At 40.6% G+C, this 24,806-nt stretch overlaps 1 protein-coding gene across 1 annotated transcript in view; it reads right to left on the bottom strand.

Moving 5' to 3' along the window:
• Window positions 1-24,806, bottom strand: part of ADAM12 (ADAM metallopeptidase domain 12) — a 164,414-nt gene that overhangs the window by 35,021 nt on the left and 104,587 nt on the right. Inside the window, exons 6-10 of the mRNA XM_018078430.1 lie at window positions 22,832-22,897; window positions 21,921-21,992; window positions 20,453-20,622; window positions 19,211-19,295; window positions 13,731-13,879 (exon numbers count right to left, since the gene is read on the bottom strand). Coding sequence (XP_017933919.1) covers window positions 13,731-13,879; window positions 19,211-19,295; window positions 20,453-20,622; window positions 21,921-21,992; window positions 22,832-22,897 — 542 coding nt within the window. The remainder of the gene's footprint in view (window positions 1-13,730; window positions 13,880-19,210; window positions 19,296-20,452; window positions 20,623-21,920; window positions 21,993-22,831; window positions 22,898-24,806) is intronic.

Raw genomic sequence — 24,806 nt, 5'->3', positions numbered from 1 at the left:
AAACCCTACCCCTGCATTGCAGCAACACCTCAGGAAAGTCATCTGAAGTGAAACTCCCTTGGTTCCTGCAAACATCATCTATCTACACCCTTAGGTGTATAAACATTTAGTACCTTGGATCCACCTCCTCCATGTTCCTCCCCCATAAAACACAACTTATTTTGCTGTTTCTCAAAAAACATCACTGAAAAGGTAACACCATCACTGCTTTGGTAATTCTCTGTGTGTGGCACAGGAGGATAAACCATTTTAATTATTATGATTATCACTATCCAATCTCATATTTTGTTTCTTATTCAAGAGCTGCAGGATTTTTCTAAAGTAACTGCCTTGTTCTCTCAAAAATGTTGATGTACATATACACACATACACTATGTGTATTTACATATCTATTTATAGGGTTAATTTATTCCAGTTCATCTCACAACCTGATTATTCAGCATTATGGCAATGTTTATACAGAGCCTTTTACCAAAAGACCCTGAAGTGTTTTACAATTATTCACTCAATTAAAATGCACAAGAGCCCCAAAGAGCTCTATTAAGTACCACCAGGCCTCCCTCCCCGAGGTAATATGATAATTGGAGTCTATATTAATTTTAAAAGGGACATTTTGATTTTCTGGAGCATACTTACAGAAAGAACTGTTGGCCAGCTAATTTCCAAAGGGGCAGAAAACTGGGACTGGGCTTTGTCCAGAACTCTTGAAAAATCAAACCTAAGGAGCCATATCTGGAAATAACTCGGGCATCAGCTGTGCTTTTTAGGAGCATGAAGGTGCTCACAGACAAGAGGGGTGCTGAGTCCCAGTGCTCAGAGTCACAATTTCACCAGTCAGTCACCTGAATTTCCAACACCTTCCATGACAACACCTTGTCTGAAATGAACATCACAGTGACTCTGTGTCTGTCTCAACCCTGGGACCCTTTGAGAGTCACAAATATGAATATTTACCTCTCTAGCCTCCAAAATACTTTATTTTTGGCTGTGCAGCGGCTCTCTTACAACTGGAGAGGAGGAGAGCAATGGAGAGACTTTTACTGGAGGATGGAAGATGTGAGTTTGGGCTCCCTCTTGTTCAGACTCCACAGAATATCTTGCACACAAATATGTGGGTTTTCTGTTGCATATCCCAGTTTTACATAGGTACTCAAAAATAGGGGGGGGTTAACTTAAAGAATAGAGATAAGGTTTTTTTTTAATATAAGTAATTTTTCCATGGGAAAAATTGGCAGCACTAGAGGGAGTAACATAAGAATAAACCTCTAGAAAGTAAAAAAAAAATCAAGCAACATTTATATTTCTAGACCCAGTGCAGTGTTGATTTGAAGGGACTGTGACAACTTTCCAGCCTCCTCTAACTCCTGATCTAATTGATGTAATTCTTTCCCACTAAAAAGCATCCCCCTTGATTTTAACCTTCTAGACATTATTACTGCTCTCCATCTTTTGAAAATAACTTTTTATGGCCTCCTAAGAGAGATGAGCCTACCAGAATAAAAGTGAATTTGCTATTAGATGACATTTTTTGACACTCCAGCTCTTCTGTACAGCATGTGTGTTAATGAATTAGTAAGCATAAAGAACTTCACAGAATTAGGTATCAAGCAAGAGATAAAATCCATTTTTCTTTGATATTGAAATAGGTGTTCAAATACTACAGGTCCCTTCATGTATCAAGTTCTGTCATCACAGGTTATTTCATACACCTCACGTTTTAGTAGCAATTGTTTAAAATTAGACAAGTGCCATAATATGGAAGGACTTTTTAATCTATTATTTAAACAATGTCTTAATTTCTAAGTACTTTTGAGGGAGAAAGACACAAATGCAGTTTTAAAGTAGATCCCACAAGCACAATAAATGGTGACCTCAGAGGTGTCTGCGGGTTGTCTCACACCCAAAGTTTTTCAAATGACAAATGCACAGGAAAATTGGGAGGAGGGGGTAAACTGGAGGACCTTTTGGGCTCCTGGAAGATGTGTAAGCATCACATGATAGAGCTTTGTCCAAGACACAGTCCCACAAATGATGGGGTGTATCTTTTTCAGCAGCATTGGAAGGATTTAGCTAAAAACGTAGAATGGTTTATATATATATATATAAAGTATTTAAATGGGAAGTTTGCTTCAAAAGGCAGTAGATGTCTGACAACTCATAGTTATTTTTCTAGCCTATTTTTCACTCTCTTGCTCCTCCTTTATAGTTTTAATCCCTAGAGCATCAATAAAGTAGAGCATGGAATTGGGCCATGGAGTTACATGTGATATCAAAGCTCTTGCTGTCTGAGTTCATGGTCAGTGACTTAAAAACAAGCCTAGATCTCTCCTACAGCTTTTGTCACGTTCACTATATGGTGGTTTTTACACTTCCAATAAATACCTGTGATTATATCACACTGGTGGTTAATTTAATTGATGTATAGTTGGCTGGCTTGTTGTGCTACAATGAAATTTCCGGGGTTATTGAAAAGAAAGTCCTTCCAAGTAAGTGTTTAAATTTCACACACAAACGCTTTAGATTTGTGGTAATTTGGCCCTGGGGATGGTGCAGATTCCCAGAGTGCTTTCCAGTAATCTCCCTTCAGGTTCCCAGATTGGACTGTCACAGCCCCAGCTGAGGTTTGACCTCTCCTGTTAAATGGAAGGTAAAAATTTAACTACCTGAAATATTCAAAAAGGCAGATTAATATTACTGGATGTGGGACTTCAGGGCAGAAAGCAGTGACAGAACAAATGGCTGGATAATTCCCAAAAATATATTCTGCAAAGGAACAACACTTAATGGCTTTATACAGTATAGACTGACATGGCACTCACAAAACTGCCAAATAAAACATTATTAGGAGTTACTTTCCCTTTGACAAATGGACAGTCAGAGAAGTTTTTTCTTGTTGAGAGGCCTGTTGTGACTTTCTGGGGGTGAAGCAATACTAAACCAATTTATCAACCCTGACAGGATTCTGACTCTATGCTGGAGTTATCTGCATTGCAAAACTCCATGGGAATTGAACTCAGACAACTGTTCTTCCTGTTGGAAACCAGACAGCCAAGGAAAGTAGCTGTAATCACTTCAAATTTGCCTCTGGCTCATCTTTTGCTCTGTTTCCTTTTAGACCACTACCTCATTAATAAAAATTCACTGGATTGCTGAGAGTTCAGGTTTCACAATCTACTACTTAGAATTTGAGGCTAATCCAATGCTGACTCCAGTAAAAGTGAAAAGGCAAGACAGAGCAGAGGGAGGGATGAAAAGGCCAGGTCAGGTCTGGTCCCAGGCTAAGGAAAAGCTGCTGGCAGAGAAGGAAACTGTAGATAAAGAGAACAACCAGAATGCTCTGAGTTTAAATTTGTCACATAAAACACAACATCCTCAGCACGTGACCAGCAAATAAAGACAAATTGTCCATCCCCTTGCTCAAAATACCTTGCTGAAGATCAGCTTTCTGCTGATTCTTGGTTAGGGAAAAGGCACTTCATTTAGTTCCAAACATGACTGACAATCCACTTTTGTTTTAAGCAGTTACGTTCTGATTGTCTCCCTTGCAAAATCTTGGAATTGTTTTTTTAAATGGGCCAGGAGCAGATCAGGAGGAAAAAAAAAAATCTGACTTTGGGAACCAGCTTGATTTAAAGACTTGCCATCCTGTGGCTTCTTGGCCTCAGGAAATGGCTTTGGGTGAGGATGAGCCTGGACATGAGGTGAGTAGAGCAAATGTCACTAAGAAGGGGACTCCAAGGGGGACCAAACCCCACCAGAAGGAACCCAAGGCAGGGAGAAGACATTTCATACAATCATAGAACATCCTGACTTGGAAGGGACTCACAAGGATCATTAAGTCCAACTCCTGGCCCAGGCCAACCCCAAGGATCAGCCCCTGGACGGGGCACATGAAGAAGCTGTTCCCCTGGGAAGAGCAGGACCAGAATCACTGAGAAAATGGAGTGCATGGAAATGCCAGTTGGTGAGATGTGGGTGCTAGAGAAAAACATCTGAGCCCTGCAGAGAGTTGAAAATAACACATACTTGGGGCACAGGCTCCTATTGATTTCAGCTCCTATTGATTTCACTTAACATCTGTACTGCCTAGTCTCTTAATAAATCAGGGCTAAAGGCAGGAGTGCCTGACTTGCAAGCAGCATGGCTCAATTTTTTTCCTTTGAGAAGATCCAGAGGAAAGATAAGTGAGGCATAACAGTGCCAGAAATCAAACTGCATTTCCACTGCATTTCCACCTTTCCTTCTTCTGTTAAAAGAAAAATGCAGTTTCTCCCATATCACCTAAATCACCTTGACAAATGGAGGTGGAATTATTTAAAAAAAAATCATAAATATATAATAACAAGAAAACACTTTTTCCCCCCATAGCTTCACTTTTCTTTTTTTCACAGAGCTTGCAGATAAAGCAAATACACTAATTAGTAGCCACACTGTATGTAATCATTATTTCAAGCCATGAGAAAGAATGGATCCAGCCATGTTCTAGGACTTAAGGGATTATTAAGTGAGCAAATTAAAACTTTCACTCACAGAAATGAAAGACTTCTGATAAATCTAAAACTCTCCATACATATCCTGGTGAAATCCTGGCCTTATTAAAGTCCTTAGGAGCTTTCATATCAACTTTAAGGGAGCCTGGATTTCACACCTGGTGGTGGTCAGCTGCCAGGAGATGGACACAATTCCATGCTACAAGAAGCAGCCAGAAAGGCTCTGTAGGACACCAAAGTTATTTCACCTCTTCATTTTCAGTGACTTTACACTAAAATAGGTGGTTTCTTATCCTCATTCACCACTGGGGCTGTGTCATTCATTTCAAAAAGCTGAAATGGAGCCTCCCTGCAATTCTGCCCCCAGAACCCCACAGTAAATGTGTCCAGGGCTTTGTAATTGGCTTTGACATCAGAAAAGAAAAAGAATGACTTTGCAGAGAGGAATTGTTGGGGTAAAATGGACATCTTCCCTCTCTGATTTTGAAACATTTTGCACATCTATCCCAGGCACAAAAGCCTCTGTGATTCCCATGGCAACTGTGGCAAATGCAGCTGAAGGCATCACTTAATTACAGTGATTCAGCCTTCCAAGTCAACATCAGTTCCTTCAAGTGCTCCTGGCCATACAACACATGTTCAAAAAGGAGCATTCATGTGACCTTAAGAATATGCCCTTTAAAGTATGTTTCCATCATTATGCTGGGAATTTGGAATTCATTAACACCAATTAAAACTGGACACTGTGTGCTTCATTCTCCATGCACTGCACTACAGATTTATCCCTGCAGGTTGAAAAGTTTGGGGTTTTTTTCTGATGAAACAGAAAGCTGAGATAAAGGGAAATGTCCTTATATGATTTGTTCTCATGGGTCATGGCAATAACAGCACTGCAGGAGAAAAATGTCCCTCACAGAGCTATATTTTCTATGGATATTACAGCAACAAGATGAAACGCAGCTGAGCTCCCCCATTCCAGCATCCAGTAAAACTGTTCCCATTCTGGATACACCTCAGAGTAGAAACCACGACTTGTCCTTAAGTATATCAGCTATAAATAATCCCACCAGAAGTAAAATGTGTTTTCATTTGAGAAGTCACCTCTGTCCTTGTCAGCCTCACTTACAAAAAAGTCACGCTGTCAATCTGCACGAGTTCTCCTTGAGAACACACCAGGAAAGCCAAATATTTTCACTTCTAACAGCACATCTACTGAAATGGGAAAGACTAAACTAAATAAAAAGCAATTTTTTTTTAAAAGACCTGCCCCATAGCTCTGAATGCTAATTGTTACCAGTGACCCAGTCCCGTAAAGGACGGGGAAAAATTAAATCTATTTCAACCAACACTACTAATTCTTCACCACAGATCTTATTTATCACAAAAACTAAAAATATCTGTAAGGTATGGAAGTTATTAACAAAAAAAGAAGGCCAAATGCACTGCAGATATGGGGCTACTTGGAGTGAAGGAAAAGACTGACATAAATCTATCCTGTAATCTCGTGGCTGCTTCCTACTAAAGGAAGGGCCAGAATGCAATGTGCTGAATTACTGGGGCAGAGGGATATGTTGTTTAAGGGTTTTTTTTAAGAAAAAGCAGTTGCACTGCTGGCACAACAGACCTAACTCTGTCACAAGTAATTTATTACATCAGTATATCAACTTTATTAAAAAAAGAAAAAGACAACAAAGAAGCCTGTCTTTGTGCCGAGCTCAGCTCAGACTGGTTTGGAAACATAAACAGCTTCAGAGTTTAATTAGAAACTGTTTACATCTGAAAGATAATTTCATTTTCCTCAAATTGTAACAGAGGTAATTCCAGATAGTTCTACTGGCTCCATAGTTTAATGTCTCTGAGCTGCCAGACTGAAAAATGCAAAGTGAGGTCTGAACAGCTGAGAACTGACTGAGAGGGGTCAGGAAATTCTGGGCTAAGCACTAATGGTTTGATTATCCAACATTTAACAGCTCTGCAGCTACAAGATGCTGTGAGATGTCTAGAAGGAAAAAAGAGTACCAAAACGAGTCAGCAAACTAAAGTGTCCTTTCCCACACTCAGTTTCTGATTTCTGTCCCATTCCCACCATGACCTTTTGCATTTTTTAAGCTTTATATATTTATTTATTTTTAAATCTTGTGAAGTGTTGGAATAAGTGTTTTTCCCTTGAAGTTGACTTGGTAGCAAAGCCAAGATGCTGTTTTTCCATGACATACCTGTCTCCTGAAGACAGTGAGTTGGAAATCTCTGGAGAGTGTATATTTTCATAGCCCAGATCTGTAGGCTCCAGTTCAGGGTTTGAATGACCAAAATGATGGTGACCTTATACCCTCCTTCCTTGAGGTCATTTTTCAAACAAAAGAAAGTGATTGAAACTAATACTTTATACAACCAATGCCAAGAATTATTAGTATTTTCCTAACTTGTCCTTAATAGATTTTAACTATGTTTTATTTATTTAACTGCATGTTTATAATGTAGTTAAATAAATATTTTCTTGTATGGCAGTTCAGAAATCATACCAGAGCAGATGACAAAATAACAAGGCTCCCCACAAAACCCTTGGAGAACCAAACCTACTGAGCAAAACAGTTCTCCAGGAGGAGTCAGCCCCCCCATCTAACATGCAAATATACACTTGTGGAGGATAAAATCAGCATTACTGCTACTGGCCTTCTTTTGATGTGCAGTCCTAAAGCTCATTAATGGTAATGGGTGATACACAAGGGAAGAACAGACCTTCAGCACCATCAAAGGACATCAGTTGTGTAACACACTTTGCTGTTCCCCCAGACACTGCCCTCGGGGGTGAAGGCAACAGAGAAGCTGCTGAGCACCCCCTCACCCTGACCCAGCCCTGCTGTTCAGTTACCCCAGTTGCACCAGGATAACTGGACAGCCAGCCAGACCACTAAGAAATCCTCATAAATGTACATTCTTCTGCCTCCACAAGCCTTGCTGGTTATTTGGATGACTTCCATCATGATTATCACGTAGCCCTACAAAATGCCATTCCAGTTCAGCAGAGATGGAGCAAAGTGCAGCACAGAAGCAAGCCAAGTTTAGATCCACAGGCCAGTTTCTCTGCCCAAACCCGTATTTCATGTTGTTAGCCAGAAATATCCAATGACTTTTGGGTAGAGAGCCTGTACACAGATCCTACAGTTCACACACCCGTGACCTACCATTTAACTTTACTTTAATAGAGAGAAAATAGACTCAATCCAAGTTGTGACCCCTCAGTGGCTCTGGGGAGCATTTCCAGATGCATCCTGAGATGCCAGCAGTTTGGGGAAGAGGGAATGTAAGAGCTGCTGGACTCCTGAAATAACAACTACACGTGAATGTTAAACCTTCTGCCAATCCTGCCCCTACACTGAGCATGAACTCCAGAGAACTCTTCAAACCCTCAGCACTGCAGAAGTTGGATCAGAGCATTTACACTGGCAAAATCAGTCAGACCTTCAACAATGTGAAACAAGCATGAAATGGGGATGGGAGAGGAAGAGAAAGCAAATAAGTGGCTATTTTAGATGTCTCTGGTACTGTACTTGCTACCAGAGGGGCTGTCAATAGAGGGGAGCCAATAAAACCAGGGTTTCTTTGCCAGCAGAAATGGATGTTTATTTATAAGACAAAACAAAGTGCAATGCACCTCTCCTTGGCCACTGAAGTTAACACACGAAAGGAAAGCATCAAATGTAACTGTTTCTCTTCCAGATCATACAGCACTGCACTTCAAAACAGCTGGGAATTGGCCTGTGATGTGCAACAAAAGAACAAATGTTTCCTAAGATAATCCTTGGACGTCAGGACCACTTCTACAATGAACCCATGGATCAGTTCATCACCAATGAGGCAAAAAGGAATGTTCACATTTATGCTGTCTTCTGTGCAACTTGCTTAGTGTCACATTTTAGCTACTCACAGGCATCTGGTAACATTACTCTGGAAAAAAACCACTCTGTTTCCACTTAAAAATTTTATTTAGCCTTAATTACAACTGACGTAGTCAGTGTTCAGTGCAGAATATCTAATTACTCCTGGAGGGAATTAAAATCTACTGAATACCAATGCTCTTTTTCAGTGGTATCTGGAAGTAGCCCACCTGATGGTCCTTCCCATCTTTAATTTGTCCCCATTTCTCCTCAGCAGTTCTTAAATGGAGTCAATTAGTTCGATTTGGGGCTGTCACTCCGCTGATTCTTAACAGATCACATTTTGCTCTCTTTGTCTTTCACAAATGTTGCTTCCCATTGGCTGTCTGCTTTAATTCTAACAAAAAAACCCACTACTGATAACAGTATGGTTTTTTTGGAGTCGTTAAAAAATGTCCTCTGCAAATTACAACAGTAAATGAACCAGGGTTTTTCTATGTATGATTTCTACTCTGTGCTCTTTCTGTGTTCCTAATCGTTCTCCTCCTCCAAATCTGGTCTCCAGAAACTCAATAATTAAAGGGAGATTGTGTTCTAAAAGGCAGTTACTCAAAACTAGCTGTTCTTTTCTACCATAAGACAAAGTTCCATAAAAATCCTCCAAAATAATGATCTATATCTGAGAGGTTGAATTGATCTCATTTCTCCTTTCCCTTCACTTGTGATCATCAACTACACAAAACACAGGCATTTCCACCAGCAGTGGCACAGCCCAAGCTCCACTTCCCTGTAACACAGTTATGTTTATCTGAGTAAATTCAATTTAAAATATGACTGAATCAGAAGGACAGGGTGACTTTAAATTCTGGCTGTGAGAATGGAAATGGTAACACAAGATCCAAGATAAGAGGGGAAAAAAGGCAGATGTAGAGGAGCTCAATTCATTCTTGACTTTTCAAAAAGAACATCACACTAAAGAAACATGACAAAGGGGAGCTGCTATGTTGAGAAATTCTCAATTCTCATAGAGAATCTGCTTCTTTGTTTATGTGCCCTTCCTGTGTGGCACTGAATGACTTTCTGTCCCTAACACTTCGTGCCATCACTGGGATGCAAACCAGAATATGCCTTGGAACTCCTGGAACAGAGGAAAAAATGGTCCTCTATGGATCTAGATTATAATAAAATTTTCCTAAGAGATATTCTTCCTTTTAGAACTCTGTTAAACAAATAGCAATGGCCAAGCCCTCTCTCACATGTCAAGTTTTGCACTTCTTAAATATCTACCACTTGTTTCATGTCTTGAAACAACAGCCCTTACAGTATTTTCTTTTCCTAAGAATTTGTCATTTTAAGTTATTTTGAATTCATTTAATCTTTTCTCCATCACAGTCATTGAGGAGAAACTTCCAGGTCAGTGTGAAGTGGATTCCTGGTCTTTCATTAACACCTAAACTAGGAAGGAGGAAATGGAAAGACATCAAGGAGAACTTTCTGTGAGAGGGAAGAAAGAACAAGTTTCCAGTGTGTTCCACTTCCCAGATAACAAGTTGGCTGAAGAATCATCTATGTATGAACTAGCAGAGCACAGGAGTGGCAAGGACACAGGGATGTGGGTGAGGGGAAGTATCAACCCTTGGATTTACAGGAGGGGAGAAGACTAACTATGAAAATTGTGTTTCCCTTATGGCTGGCAAAAAATATCAAGCATATCTGAACCCTTAAGCTTTCAACTACTTTGGGGGAACTCACCTAATTTCAACTCCCATGGAGGTACCTGTGCTAAATTTTGATGAAGGAGGACATATAAAAAGTGCATTTCCAAAATTATTAAATACCCTAGCACCGCTAATTGGCAGCATTTTGCTCTGCTTTGCTAAATTCTGCTGATAGTTGTAATGGTATAAATCTAGACCAATGCCTTGGGTTGCATCAGAGCTCTAATATATTTATCTAGTTGTCAGGAAGAATATTTTCACTCCTAAGAGTGGACACTTTAGGGAGATATTTGGAAAACAAGTGGAATACTGAAATGACCTCACTGGCTCAGCCTTGTCCCTTAGCTTTCAGATACTTTGATCTCAGTATAAAGACTCACAAATCTCTAGTACTCCCTATATCCTTCTTTTTCACTGGGAAAAATCTGTGGTCAAAACAATTTAAAAAAATGGAGGCATGTCTCTCAAACATATGCATGAAAAAGAGAACAATGTGTTAGTATTAAATATTTCCATATTGATACTATTTTTACAGTAACCTCCCACATTTCTACAGAGGGATTAATGTGATTTTCATAGCAGACATTTGAATCTCTAGAAGTCCTGGATTGACATAAACTTAGGGAGTTTTGTACCTCATTTCATGTCATAAAAATATATTTTGCTAAAGTAGTAGTTCTTGAGGCATTTGTAGCTCAGACACAACTGATACACATCTTGGTATCTTTCAAGAGTAAAAACTATAGGAAGCTCATTAAAAGAGAGATCCAACAGAGTTTAAATACCACAGTGATCCCTGGAGATTTTTTGTCCACCATGAAGTAATTTCCAAGACCTCTTCAAAGACTGAAACATTAGAACTGAAAGAAATTACAATAATCTATGAAGTCCCGTTTAAGTAAAAGTCTCAAAACATTCCCTTTTGCTGCAGTACCACACCAATGACTCCAAAGTTAAGTTCACAGAGGCCTTTCTGCTATAACTTAGATATTTCCTATGCTTTTTAGGTCTGATATAAGGACTTTTCAGTGCTTTTTACAGCAGCTTCAGCCTAAAGATTTTTTTTAATGCACTCCTCAAATCTACTTTAAAACATTTAAAAGAGCACAGAGTGAGTGCAATGAGTAGACTGAAAGAGCAGGCTGTTCCCCTAAAGTTATGTGGCCTTCCTGGGATGCTCTTTGTTTTGATTTTTTTGCTATTCTAAGAGTGTATTTCAGGTAGGGAGCATTCATTTGGACTTCTCTTAACAAACGTGCTTCCAGAGAGGAAAAGTCTCCAGTGTTTGTTGATTAACAGTGCTCAGAGGAATACTACTGTTGGTCAGATGCTGGATGAATAAACATTCAAAGTGTTAATTTTAAATGGATAAAATGTATTTTGGCTTAAGGCACAAAGTATTCTCCTGGAATGTTTGTTACAGATCGACAGCACGATATGAAGGTAGAGCCTAAGGCTATAAACCTGGTGTTTAAGTTTCCATTTATAAATCAATAATCACTGCAAACAAAACAGCCTGCTCAGGTCTGTGAAGGCCACAACTCTTTCTTGGGCACAAGTTTGGTAAAAATCCCAAGAGATGCTTACAAAGTGTGACTGACACGCCCTCCCCAAAGCTCTGGGGTGCTGGGGGTGGGCACAGGGAAGCACAGCCTGCAGGAACCCCAACGGGTGAGCTGAGCTGCTTGGAGGAATGAGGAATGAAATATCCAAATCCTCAGATTCTGAGGAATACACAGAGTGGGTACAGCCTTGCTCTGCCCTTGCCCCGAGCCAACCCCGAGCCAGGTGTCTGCCCTGGCACATCCAGCACCGAGGACAGTTCAGATTCACCCAAAGGACTCAGGTGGGGAGGGCAGAATGAGGGAAGAGCTCTCTGATGTCACCTTCAGCAGGTGAGTTCAGAGAGCAGCCAGAACTTTCTGTCCTGAGAGCATCCCTGTGTTTATTCCAAAGTGGAGTAGCTGGATGCTGAACCAGTGACTCAGCTGAGATGACTAAAGCTGGGATGCACCTTCCAGGAGCTCAGAGCCCGGCCCTGCCTGCCCACTGCTTACCAGCTATCACCTCACCTCACCTCAGAGCCCTGTTTCCAACCTTAGTTTGCTCTCATAGTGTGTTCATGAGCCCTGACATGCTGCAGAACACAATTCCACATGGATAATTACTACCTATTGTCTCAGAAGAGCCAAGCTATTTTTCTTTTCCAAACTCTGGAAATCACTCTCATTCTCCTCCACGCACACAACTCTCTTTTGTTTGTCTCTTAACTTGCTGTGCTTGGCCTCTGGCCAGAGTTCTTCTCTCTGTCCTGATGGAGAGTGACAGCTTGCCTTTGAAGGAAGGCCAAGGCTGCTGTTGGGCTGACCAGCAGGGAGCAATCCAGCCCAACCCTCCCTGGCCTCTCCCAGATTGCTCCCCTTCTTTCCCAGAAATGCAGTCTCGGAAAAGGCAGAGGTTGAGCCCATCACATTTCCCAGAAGAGGTTTTTAAGCAACAGATGAACTTTAATCACACACACAGAACACTGAAGCTGGAAGAGACATCAGATGATCATCTGGACCATTCTCTTGCCCTCAGGCACATCCAGCTGTACCTGCACTGCCGGCAGGTATTTGCCTGACTGGTTCTTACTGGCTTCCAGTCACAGGCAGTACCATTTCTGCAGGCAGTCCAGTCCAGCACATCACTCACCATCAGAGAGCTTTGGTAAATCTATTCTCTCTTACTTCAATTTAATCTATCAGTTCCAGTCTGAATATGGGCATGGACAACTCATCCATCACACCCTTCACTTATAACTGGAGTTTAAAATACAGCAAAGCAAACTGTCACTGGTCACTCTGGCCAGGGTGCCTGGACTTTTAGTGTCTGCAAAACTCTGCCCTTCTCCCTTGACACAGTGCCTTTACCATCAGCAGAGCAACCCTCCAGTACTGACACAGAGAATTGTGGAATATCCTGGGTTGGAAGGGACCCACAAGGATCACAGAGTCCAGTTCCTGGTCCTGCACTCAGAGAGATGACCACAGGTTCACTGGCTTTATTTCCCACAATGTCTTATCTCTTTCCTTGGAAGATCTCCTTCCAGCCATGGAACAGCCCTAATCCCACCAACTTCACAGGTTTAATTTGCTCACATGCTAAAACTACTACGCAGTGAAATGCAAAATCTTGTGCAAAACCAAAGCTTGTGCAAAACCAAAAACCTTCCCTGCATGAGACAAAGGCTTTGCAGAGAGTCTAATAGTGTATTTCCTGCATTACTATATTTCCTACACACTCATCATAATCTTGGCCTTGGGATGTTGCTCATTTCCTATTGTGACTGATACTCAGTTGGCAAGATGAGAAAAGGTGAAATTCTGATTTTATTTGGCTGTGGTTAGCTTTTTTAATTAACCACTTGCTGACAGCATTTTTGTCTCTCACACTGGTGACCTGCAAATGGAAAGGTACAGTGGGACCTTTGTTATGCTCTGATAACATATTTAATTTTTCAGCTTAAGGGGGGTAACTGTGAGAAGATTTGGCAGGTGCTGAAAGTCTTTCCTTTTTTTACCTTTCAATGTTCCTGAGACACAAAATGAAACCACCAATGTCCCACTGTAACTGTAGCTTGCCAGTCCTACCCTTGCACTTACCCAGTCGAGGGGTTCATGATGCAACCCCCTTTATCAGTAGATGCTTTGCAGTTGCAGCCCCTCTCCAACGTATCATGATTCATCCCAAAATTGTGCCCCAGTTCATGAGCCAGTGTGACTGCTGCACCCAGAGGGTTTTCAGAGTGATCCTTAAAAAAAAACCACAAGAGAACTAGTCAAGTTAACATATAAAACCAATTCAAAATACACATTCCCCCTCTAAGGTCCTACTGCTTGTCCTTTAAACTTATTTACAAGCTTAGCTGCAGTTACTCTGTTGTTAAATCAACTCAGTTTTAAATTCATCCACATATACCAAGTGCAAACTGGGAATTTCAGGACAACCTCTCTGGCCCCCCAGTTTCCCCAGCACAATGGACATTTGAGACCATTGAGCAGCTCTGAACATCTGGGTTGCCTCTTTCTTAGAGCTTAAAATTCCCTGTTCAATAAATCCCCCAAACTCCCAAGACATGGAGTGTTCTAAAGGATAATCATTTGTGGGTGAGGATGAGCATGATGAGTGAGAAGATCCTTCATGTCAGGAGGTAAATTACAAATGCAGCAAGAGATTTCACTCAGTCAATTTAATATTCTTCAATATTAATAAATATATCAATAAATTTCTTTAATATCAGAATGTCCAAGATTTCACAAACTTTGAAAGTAAAACCAAGCACCTTTGGAAACCTCCTTATTAAAATGAAAGGCCAAAGCAGGTTAAAATCTTCCATGGCCTTTTATTAAGAATTATGAATAAATATTCTAAATGTTGCAAGTGTCAGTTTGAAATATCAATGTTAATCCCTGTTGGAATGCTGATTTTTGGGACAATTATTTCTGAGATATTCACCTCATGCTCTGATTACAGGCAGCTGATCAAACTGATGTTTTGTCTTAACCACTAGGAGACCTTTCCACATTGATCATTTTCCTTGAGGGAAAAAAAAATCCACCGTACTTGTATGAAAGCTTTCCCTAAAGGCATAAACATGTAATACAAATGCATGATCCACTATTTGTCAGTCTGTAAATGGAATTGCTATGTGCAGCTGCTTGCTCTAAAAGCTTGTTTGAACATATTCACTTTAAATAACTCTTTTAGTATCATCTAAGCAAAACTCCAGACTAAAAAGACAGGTAAAACTGTCTGAAACATTATCTATGTATTAATGAAGGCCTTAATACATGACTTGGGGTAGATTTAAGAGTTTCTTCTTTCATCTGTCTGGGCTAAATTTTTTTTTAGTAAATCATTTCTCAAACAGCAAACAAAATAAAAAAGAGAATACAAGAAACTCTTTTTGCTGCACTTGTAGTAAACTCAAAGTTTCTCTTTTTAGTTTCTTCCTGAGTTTTAAAATCTTAATGTGAAATCTTGTGACAGTCAGGCTGAGGGCAGTTTGTCCTGCACATACCTACATATGGAGATGTCTTATCTAGGTACTGCACAGACACAGATGGATTTATCTTTGTACACAGTAATTTGTGGAATATTTAGAGAATTCAATGCCATTGAACCTGATGTCATAAAAAGAGAACAGCCTCTCATTCAACTGGAAAAAAGTGCATGAAGAAAGATTAAGAAAACAATTAAATAATTCCATATAATTTACTGGTGACAGTAAATTACATCAGATGATGCCTTGAAATTAAGGCTCTCTGGTCAAGACAGAAACTCCTCTAAACATTGAGCTACCCAGAGAGACAGCAAACTGAGCTCAGATTTTATTTTTCCAGTATCTTCTCTACTTACTGAACAGTGATTATATTTATCTGAATAGTATAAAGCTGGCAATTAAAAAAAACCCCAAGAATTCACACAGTCCACTCCAGAAGTAGAGCAATAAATGATGTGAAATGTAATTTGGGGCTTGAAGAGGCAAACAATGATTACAGCCATGAGGTTCTCATTACTTGCTCAGATCCACTTGGAATGCAATTTTATCAGCTTCTAGAGGGGGTGTTTAAAAGAAGGAATGTGATGCCTCAGCAAAAGAGGTTATTTGAAGACAGCATAAATGAAGATTATCAAAACAAACAGTGACATGTTCCATTTGATACTGAGACCGTTTAAGTATCACGAGGACTAAAGAAATGAATAGCAATGTGACTTTGATTTATTCCACCAGGGTCTTTTAAAGTTAACTTGAGCAGTAAAAGTCATTACCAAACAGTTTCACAACCACTGAATATGCAACCATCTACTGTTAAGACATTATAAGCTGTTGCACAAAACATGCAGCTGCTTTCAGCTGAACTCTGCTTCATCCCACTGAGATTCACATCAAATCCTAATAATAAAACACTGTCACCTACAGCTACAACAGGCAAATACTTTGGTCCTGGCACTTTCCATGCTCACTCAGATCATAGAGACAAAGAATCACAGAATGGTTTGTGTTGGAAGGGATTTTTTAAAGATCCTCTTGTTCCACTCCCTGCCCTGGGCAGGGACACCTTCCACTATCCCAGGTTGCTCCAAGCCCTGTTCAACCTGGCCTTGGACACTTCCAGGGATAGGGCAGCCACAGTTTCTCTGGGCAACCTGTGCCAGGGCCTCACCACCCTCACAGGGAAGGATTCCTTCCCAATATTTGATCTAAATCTCTCCTCTATTAATTTAAAACCATCCCCCCTTGTCCTATCACTCACTGCCCACGTGAAAAGTCACTCTACCTTTGTTTTATACAGCAACTCAGAAATATTTTACTTTTAAATCCATGAATTCAGTAGGCAATCTTTTGAAACAGAAGAATGATAACTGACTCACGTGTCAAAGACTTGCTCTAATATCAGCTTCTCTTTGGTCTTTCTATGACACTACAGAACCATCACAGTAAATTAAAATTATAATGGTCTTGTTAAAGCTTCTCCCACTTTGATGATTGCTCTTCCCACTTTGAGTTTCTCTTAAAATTAGTGGGAGACCAGGTGTCACCTACTGAGAGAATTCAGCCCCACAGAAAAGTAGAGATGGGCAGGCTCTCGGGGAGGCACGACAGAGGAATTCAGATCATACAGCAGAGCTGACTGACTGCAAAAAGAGTTGGGAAAATCAGATCAGACAACAATGACTCCAGATTTTGCATTCAAATATCATCTCTGATGCAATCTCTCGTCTCTTCTTTCAGCACAGTTTTTAGAGTGTGGGAGCTGCTGGTGTTGAGTGTTTGGGGTGGGTTAGGTAAGAGGTTGGCCAAATGTTCTGTTGTCCAGTGTTGAGACATTTGAGCACCTCAGTTTCCCAGGTTAACAGTTGTTCATTTTTTTCATAGAATCACAGAATCTTTTAGGTTGGAAAAGACCTTTAAGGCCAATGAGTCCAACCATTCCCCCAGCACTGCCAAGGCCACCACTAACCCATGTCCCCAAGTGCCACATCCACATGGCTTTTAAATCCCTCCAGGGATGGGGACTCCACCTCTGCCCTGGGCAGCTGTGCCAGGGCTGGACAACTCTTTTGGTGAATAATTCTTCCCTAATATCCATCCTGGAGCAACTTAAGGCTGTTTACTCTTCATTTGTGTATCTTCCAAATGCCAAGCTCCCTTCTGTAGGTACCAGAGTATATAAACACTTTTTGTATACAGCTTCATCAGCCTTTGTGAACTCAGGGGGAAGGCTGGACAGCTGCACATTTGGGTTTTGGGGGTGAGTGTTTGCTTGGTTTGGGTTTGGCTGAGCTTTGAAGATTTGCTTGAAGAATTGGGAAACATTTCTAGTTGTTCTGCACAAAGATGAAGTTAATTAGCACCTCAAAAGTTTAAATTCACTGAGGTGGGAGTCTCTAGGTAACATCATGTTCTCCTTCATGACCAAATCTGCAAGATTCACACACAGACACTGGGTTTCTCCTAGACATATAAATCAGCCCCTTCTGTCAGAGACTTGAGAGCACTCTAAAGAAATGCTGATTCTTGTTTTCTTGTAACTGAACTATCTGTAATTTTTTCTGTTTCCAGAGTGAAGAGGACTGACCTGGCAATAAATTAAACTGTAGAGTATTTTAAAGTTTATGCTAAAAATTAAAAGGAGAAAAAAAAAAATCATCATTAAGGGCATCTCTGACTGCAGACAAAGCCAAAGCAGTGACTGCAGCCATGAGAGTGAAATGGATAAAATGGGGCTGTCTGCCTCTTATATGGCTTTACCAAGACTTGGAAGTGCACTGGGAGACCTTCCTTTTTTAATTCCTCTTTTCTTCTTTTTCCTTTTGTACCTTTCACCCAGGTACCCAGTGAATAAGTGCAACAAACACCAATTAGAGACTCAGCTTTCAAAGCCACCAAGAGCCTGAAACCTTTGGCTCTTCTACAATTTTGATATGACTTTTTGAATTACATGATTTGTTTCCAACTCTCCTACACCTCAGCCTCCCTGCTGACCTTCTAAATTCTCCCTATCATCTCCCTGGGTGCTGGTTAAGAAGGAAGGAAATGCAGGAGCTTCAAGGGATGGTATCTCTGGGATTACCCTGCCATGTGGATTGTCTTGAGACAAAAGCCTCAGTGTCCTGGGCTCCAGGTCAGCCCATGAAGCTTTGAAGAACTGGGAGTTTTGGGATCATGCAAATGCCAAATGTTGTGTGTTCCTGAGCTACCACCTCATTTATGGAGGATCTGCAGCTCAGGTGTCCAGAGCTGCATCACCTGAGGTGCTGATCCATCACTACATCACCTGAGGTGCTGGAAGTCCCCACAGAGCTGTAGAAAACACAGAGGTTTTCATCAGGTGCAAGCTGAGCTCAGACAATATCTAAGAGGGGTTTAGGGAGTCCCCATCCCATTTTATTTAAAGTACTTCTATTTTAAATGTTAGTTAATTAAAACTTCTTCCTGCCCGAGTTAGCACAAAAACCTGTTTGAAATGAAAGAAAAAATTAAAATTCTGAAAGAAAATACTCCAGAACTATTTCCAAATATTGGCTAAGGTGTATAATAGTATGTTCATCATGTCTAATCATCTGACAACAGCATTACCAGTAACAGCCTGTGAGAGACTCAGGTGGAATAAATACTGCCATGGTTTGTTCTTGCTGTCTGGCAGTGCAATAAAACCACTGCTGCAGAAATGGAAAATAAGGCCTAACACAGGAAACTCTATAAATACAGAATAAAATCAATATAATAAAAGATTCAGGACAGACTGTTGTTGTCTGTAACACAAGTATACCCAAGTGTACATCAAATACATCTTCTGGTTCTCATCCTTCCCAGCACCTCAGCACCTAATTCAATGACAATTGGGAGTATAAACTCCTTGCAAAGAGGGCATGCTGTATTTTAATGCAATATTTTGATTTTTTTTCACTATGGAAACTATCATTTACAAGCAATCTGAATGGAGATATAAACAATACTGAGACTGAAAGCAGGACAGAGGGGGCTGACATTCGGGTTCAGGTTGCAGTACCATAAAACCTGACATGGTGTCACACCAGTTGGGCCAGTTTGGAGTGCTGTGCTTTTCCCACTTACCATGACAACTCCTCCAGACTGCTCTGCAGTGCACATGCTCATGATGGGTGCCATGCCAATGGTGGTCCCTTGGAAATACACCCCGCTGCAGGAGGGTGGGAGAGGAGAGGAAGAAACACAGAATCACTACTCAATGCCAAGATACCTCCCCGTTATTTCCAGTCTTGTGTTTCTGCCAATCTCAAACAAAGATCCCATTTCCAGTGTGTCAGCTCCTCACATTTGCAGGTTTAAAATAATAAAAGATCCCTGAACTGACAACAACAGCACCCCTGCTACGAGGAACATCCATTTGATCACTGTCCTTTGGGTTTACTGCTCTAACAGGACCCTTCTTGCCTTTCTTTTTTCCCCTTTCTGAAATTGGGAATAAAAAAACATAATGTCTCCAGCTCAAAGAAGGGTTATTGTAATGCAGTGGGAAGTTTATATGCTACTTGTTTTGATACACAGCCTAGAGTATAATAATTCCAAACAAAGTATTATTATACATCGAGAGCAATCAAATATCTCAGGAGAGACAGTTTGGAAGAGCTCAATTTATTCTTACACAGCTAATATAAGAAGTAAAGAATCCCTTTTAATTGCTAAGACATCAGGTATGTTTATCTGTTTAATAAAAAGAATAGTTAATTGATCAAAATAATACCTGACTGAAGAAAGAGGATTTCCTCTTACTTTTTTTTTTTCAGGAGTGCTTTTACTTTCATAGAATCATAGACTGGTTTGGGTTGGAAGGGATCTTTTTCCGTTACTTTAATTCAAGAACTAGCAGTAGGATAAAATATGCGTATGATTTAATTTCTAAGTCACAAATTCAAATGAAATGTCCAATTCAGGCTGCATTTTAATGTTTACTGAGGTCTTTCCACTAAGAAACAGGCTTCACAGAGAGGCCTTTTAACCCTGCATTTGGGTGAGGGCAATTTTTTCAGTAAAAATTTAGACTGACCCCAGTTTAAACTCCTTGTAAATTCCTAAGTATTTAGCATCTAATTACACATCTACTGTGCTACAGGAGTTGTGCTCAGGACAGGCTTTGAGTGACAGGGTATTGCAGAGCTGGGCAAGGAAATTCATCTGCTGAAGGGCCCTGCACTGTGTTTTTATGTCTGCAGAGGGGAAAGACAAACCCTCAGGATCACAGATGTTCCTTCCAACAGTGTAGCCAGCGGGGAATGATTGATCACATCTATTCCCCAATCACCAAAATCCTGATATCAAGCATGGTGCCAGGTCTACCTTATGAGCTGGGCGTTGTCGTGGGGTTTACGAGGTAGCAGTTTTAGCTTTCTCCAGTCCAGAAACTCATGGAGGCTGGTGAAAGGGTCTTGAGAAATAGAGCACTTATCCATGTCATTCCACACTTCCACTCCGACCAGGGCTACCCGGATGTTCAGTGGCCTGTAGAACTAACAGGGAAAGAAAAACAGAAACATGTCTCTAAAATTCTGGATTAGAATATTTCAACAGAAACATAATGAACCTTTCTCATAGAGGTTAAAACAGTGTCTTCTCCAGGGCAAAAGCGAACACCTGACAGGACTTAGACAAAGTATTTCCCCATCTTGCAGAGGGGAGCCAGAGCTGAGATAACAATCCTAATGTGAGACTAATGTGGAGAAGGATTCCAGAATCGATCAAGTCCAGATCTGGCTGACAGTCTGAGGAAAACACACACTAGATCTTTGTCTTGTTTCTATGCACTACAGCCATTTGGACAACAGAGCCATTTGTCGAGCAGAAATTAAGCATGAAACAAAGAATATATTGCAACATGCAAAATTAGTTCTGAGCAGGTAACATATAAACACCTGTCCTCCAGTAATAAGTCAGACAGACAATTATGGATGAGGTACAGGTGTCTTCAGCAGCTTGTTTTTAATCAGGAATGCTTTTCCTTGAGCTATTGCCCTTGAAGTATCAACTTGATAAGTTCTCAGATAAATTAAGACTCTCTCAGTTATAATTTCACTATTGGACTCCTAATGTTTTCTGGCTGTATGGCCCAACAAAAATAAACTCCAATTTGCTCAAAAATCACCATACAGGACTCTTAGCCTTTATTGTTAAGAAATGACTTCAGAACAAAAAAGAATCTAGGGTATGTGTCTCTTATTGCTCTGAATACGAGCCATCAACTTCTGCTTCCTTAACCACTGTATATTTCTAATTCTGCCATTTTCCTTGGATTCTACATCTTATTAACTGTGTCTTCACAGGTCCTTTGCTGGCCTTACAGTTGGACCTTCCCTTGTTGCTGCAAAGGACTTCTTCAATTCCTCCTTAAAATAATCCTTTTATTTTCTCTAAGATGTTACAGAGGTGATTATTTCCACCCTCCTCCCAGGTGAAAAAAATCCTAGCTCTAAATTGTGCCTCTCTTTAGGAACAGTGCTTCCACAGACCCATGCATTCCATTACAGCAGAGCAGAGCTCATGGCTTAGTATATTCAAGGGCATACAAAAGGTTTAAATTTACTCTTTTGATTTGACTGGTTGGAGAGAAACATTGCTCTGAAACACTGGAGTGTTAGGAAAGCTGCAGGGTTAGCTCCTTGAAAGGGTGAGTGGACAAGGCTGTAAAAGGTGCTGATCTGAGCACAGTGTCTTTCTTAATTTAATACTAGAAGAAACACAAATTTCACAGCAACATCCCTCAGAAAGTGTAGTAAGGTTGGAAAAAGTGAAACAATCCTCATATTCCTACCTTATCAACGTAGTTTGCAATTTCTATCAGCCTCTGCTTGATTTTTTCCACATCTTTGCCTTGTCTCTGAAACTTGGAATGCAAAGAATTAGTGTACCAGCAGCACAAATACCACAGTTTCCCCCAACACCCACCTTACTCTGCCAGCACATCAGGGGTGTTTGGGAATTACAGGGTGCAGCCAAAAGCTGTCAGCAGACATGCTGGATTCATGGGAACACAGTCTGCCTCAGAAAAAGCACAAGCTATGGGATAGGACTTTGGATCTCATGAAAAGGTTTTAAAACCTCTAAGTCTTACACAGAGATCTTTTAGGGACTGAGGTTTTGGGAAAAACACTCTTCTCTTAGTGGGTCTCGCAGTAGAGTGGTTGCAATTCCCTGACTGGCAGTGTTCAAGGACACACACAAAAAATAATTAAGGAGCAAAGTAATTCAAACCAAGATTTAGATCTTTGCCTGCCATTCAGCAGGAACATTTCTACAGCCAATGCCTTTTCCTGGCTTTAAGCTCTGTGTGAAAGCCATCAGGAAGTCAATCATGTTCCGTGAACTGTGATTGTAAAGTGCTGCTTCAAAAGCACTGACAGCCCCACTGAGGACAGAGGGAATGGCAGTGAGGACTTAACTTGCTCAAGGAGACCCTGGGCAGTGAATTAATATTTGGCTCTTGTTCAATACTGACAGATATCCCTGTTATTTGAGAGTCAAATTCCATGAAGTATTGCAAGACTCGATGTTGTCCTGTCTTAATAATTCCTTCCATTGCTTAGCCCTAATTAGGGAAAATTATTTACTTCTGAAAACCATCATATTATTGGCATCATATTACGTGCAGCACGACGGTAACTGATCTGAGTTAACCATTTCCTACCCATGCTTCCCATAACTATTTATTTTTAAGTTCCTTACCTCCCGATTATCTGCCACAATAACAAGCTCCACATACTTCGTTGTCTTCAGAGTCTCCCTCTTGTACTGTCAAAAAATCATGAAAATTGTATTTTGTTTTCAGCCTCGGTACAACAAAGTGCTTGCAAGAGGAGATACACAACATCTCAGATTTCCAAAGACTTCCCTACATATGAATTTGTGTTGTATTCCCCCTCCTCATGGAAGTTTTCCTTACTTACAAAAAACCCCCAGGATTTGATCACAGAAAGCAGGAGAGTGGTGCAAAATCTCTCTCAGCCTTTCAGCTTTCTGCAGTTGAAATGTTTGAGTTATCTTTCCTCGCAGGAGAATATCACCTCTAGCAGAAAAGACCTTTGCTGTTTCCAAGGCACATTTAAAGAAGTGATGAGATAACTTCTAACAAACATTTCATACAATAGACAAACTGGCTACTAAGAAAAATGAGAGATAAAGGGATATTGAGTGAAGCAGAGAAGAGGTCAAGAGGTCAACTGATAAATTATGTAGGAAGAAAAACCCAGGAATAAAAACTGCAGAAAAAAAGCAGAACGAACTGTCAGTGTCTGGGGAAGCAAATTAATATTCTAAAAATGGAAGGCATACATTGAATTTTGTATCTGCATATTCATATAAAAGAGTTGGTCATGATACTTGCAGTTTTAAATGCAGTTTTAAAAGAATCACAATGTTTAGCTTAAAAAAAAAAAAGCAGTGAAGAAAGTGAAATGATTTTGCAATAGTACAAATCATAGTACAAATCCTCTGCTACCCTGAGTTTAAGTGACCTACTAATGCCTGTAAAAGTTTTGATTTACAGCAGCTGAGCATCTATTCTGTCATGTGTCTGGAATAAGACAGTTAGGGAAAAGAGGTCTCAGCAGAATATCTGATCTTCGTGCCAGAACTTAAGGGGCTTAAGCAGATGTCTGACCTACTACTGACCATGATGTCTTGAACTAAACCAATGCTCTGTAACCTAAAACATGACTAAAGCTTTCCAAAGAAAACTGTTCCAAGGCAAACTGTGTGATCTCCTAAGCTCAGCCAGTGCTGGACATTGCCTTCCAGCCAAATTTCACAAAGTTTTCTTCACATTATCTTTGTTATCTGCAGATTAATCATTTTGGGTGTTTGGCAAGAAACCTTGTGTTTAGAGGAAAGTGAACAATGTAATCTCTGGTAACTGATTTTTAAACTCATATTTAATAGCATTACACAGCCTTCTAACTGCAATAACTGAGAAAGTGTTAAATTCTATTTGGACCGTGTTTATGAACAGAGAGAGGAGTAAAATCTATTGTTAACGAACTAAACATCAAGGATACAAACCCTTCATAGGATTACACTTATCAGGGGGTCTGTCAAATGAGCTGAGGTAGATGTTCTCACAACTTCTGGTATTTGGGTTCTCTGTCCCTTTCTCGAGTTCTGCTGCAGCCCACTGTCACCTCCATGGGGTCATGGTGTGTGCACTGCCTTGGTGCACGTGGCCCTGCCTTGTCTGCCACACAGGGCAGCAGCAGTGCCTGGTGATGAGCTGGCTGGAGGCCAGGACACCAAGAAGTCAGTCTGTCCCCTCCTGTTGCTCCTGGAACAGCAACAGGTGCAGTACAAAGGGCCTGTGATGTCTCAGAAGACTCCAGCAGAACCTACAGTGCTCTGGAAGAGCTTGATTTCATAGAATCACAGAATGATTTGGGTTGGAAGGGGCCATAAAGACCATATTGTTTCCACCCCCTGACGTGGGCAGGGACACCTTCCACTAGCCCAGGTTGCTCCAAGCCCCATCCAACCTGGCCTTGGACACTTCCAGGGATGGGGCAGCCACAGCTTCTCTGGGCAACCTGTTCCCTACAAAATACATCAGACATGAGATGCCACATAAGGCAAATGACCACGTGGGTTTGGTTTGTGCTGGAATTGATCTCTCAGACACTAAAGTCTAACATTGTCCTGAAATTTATTACAAGAT

Source organism: Manacus vitellinus, unplaced genomic scaffold (assembly GCF_001715985.3).
Source record: "Manacus vitellinus isolate BGI_N305 unplaced genomic scaffold, ASM171598v3 scaffold_40_pilon, whole genome shotgun sequence".
Lineage (NCBI taxonomy): Eukaryota > Metazoa > Chordata > Aves > Passeriformes > Pipridae > Manacus > Manacus vitellinus.
Note: the sequence above shows the minus strand (reverse complement) of the source record. Positions and strands in the feature narration are given on the sequence as shown.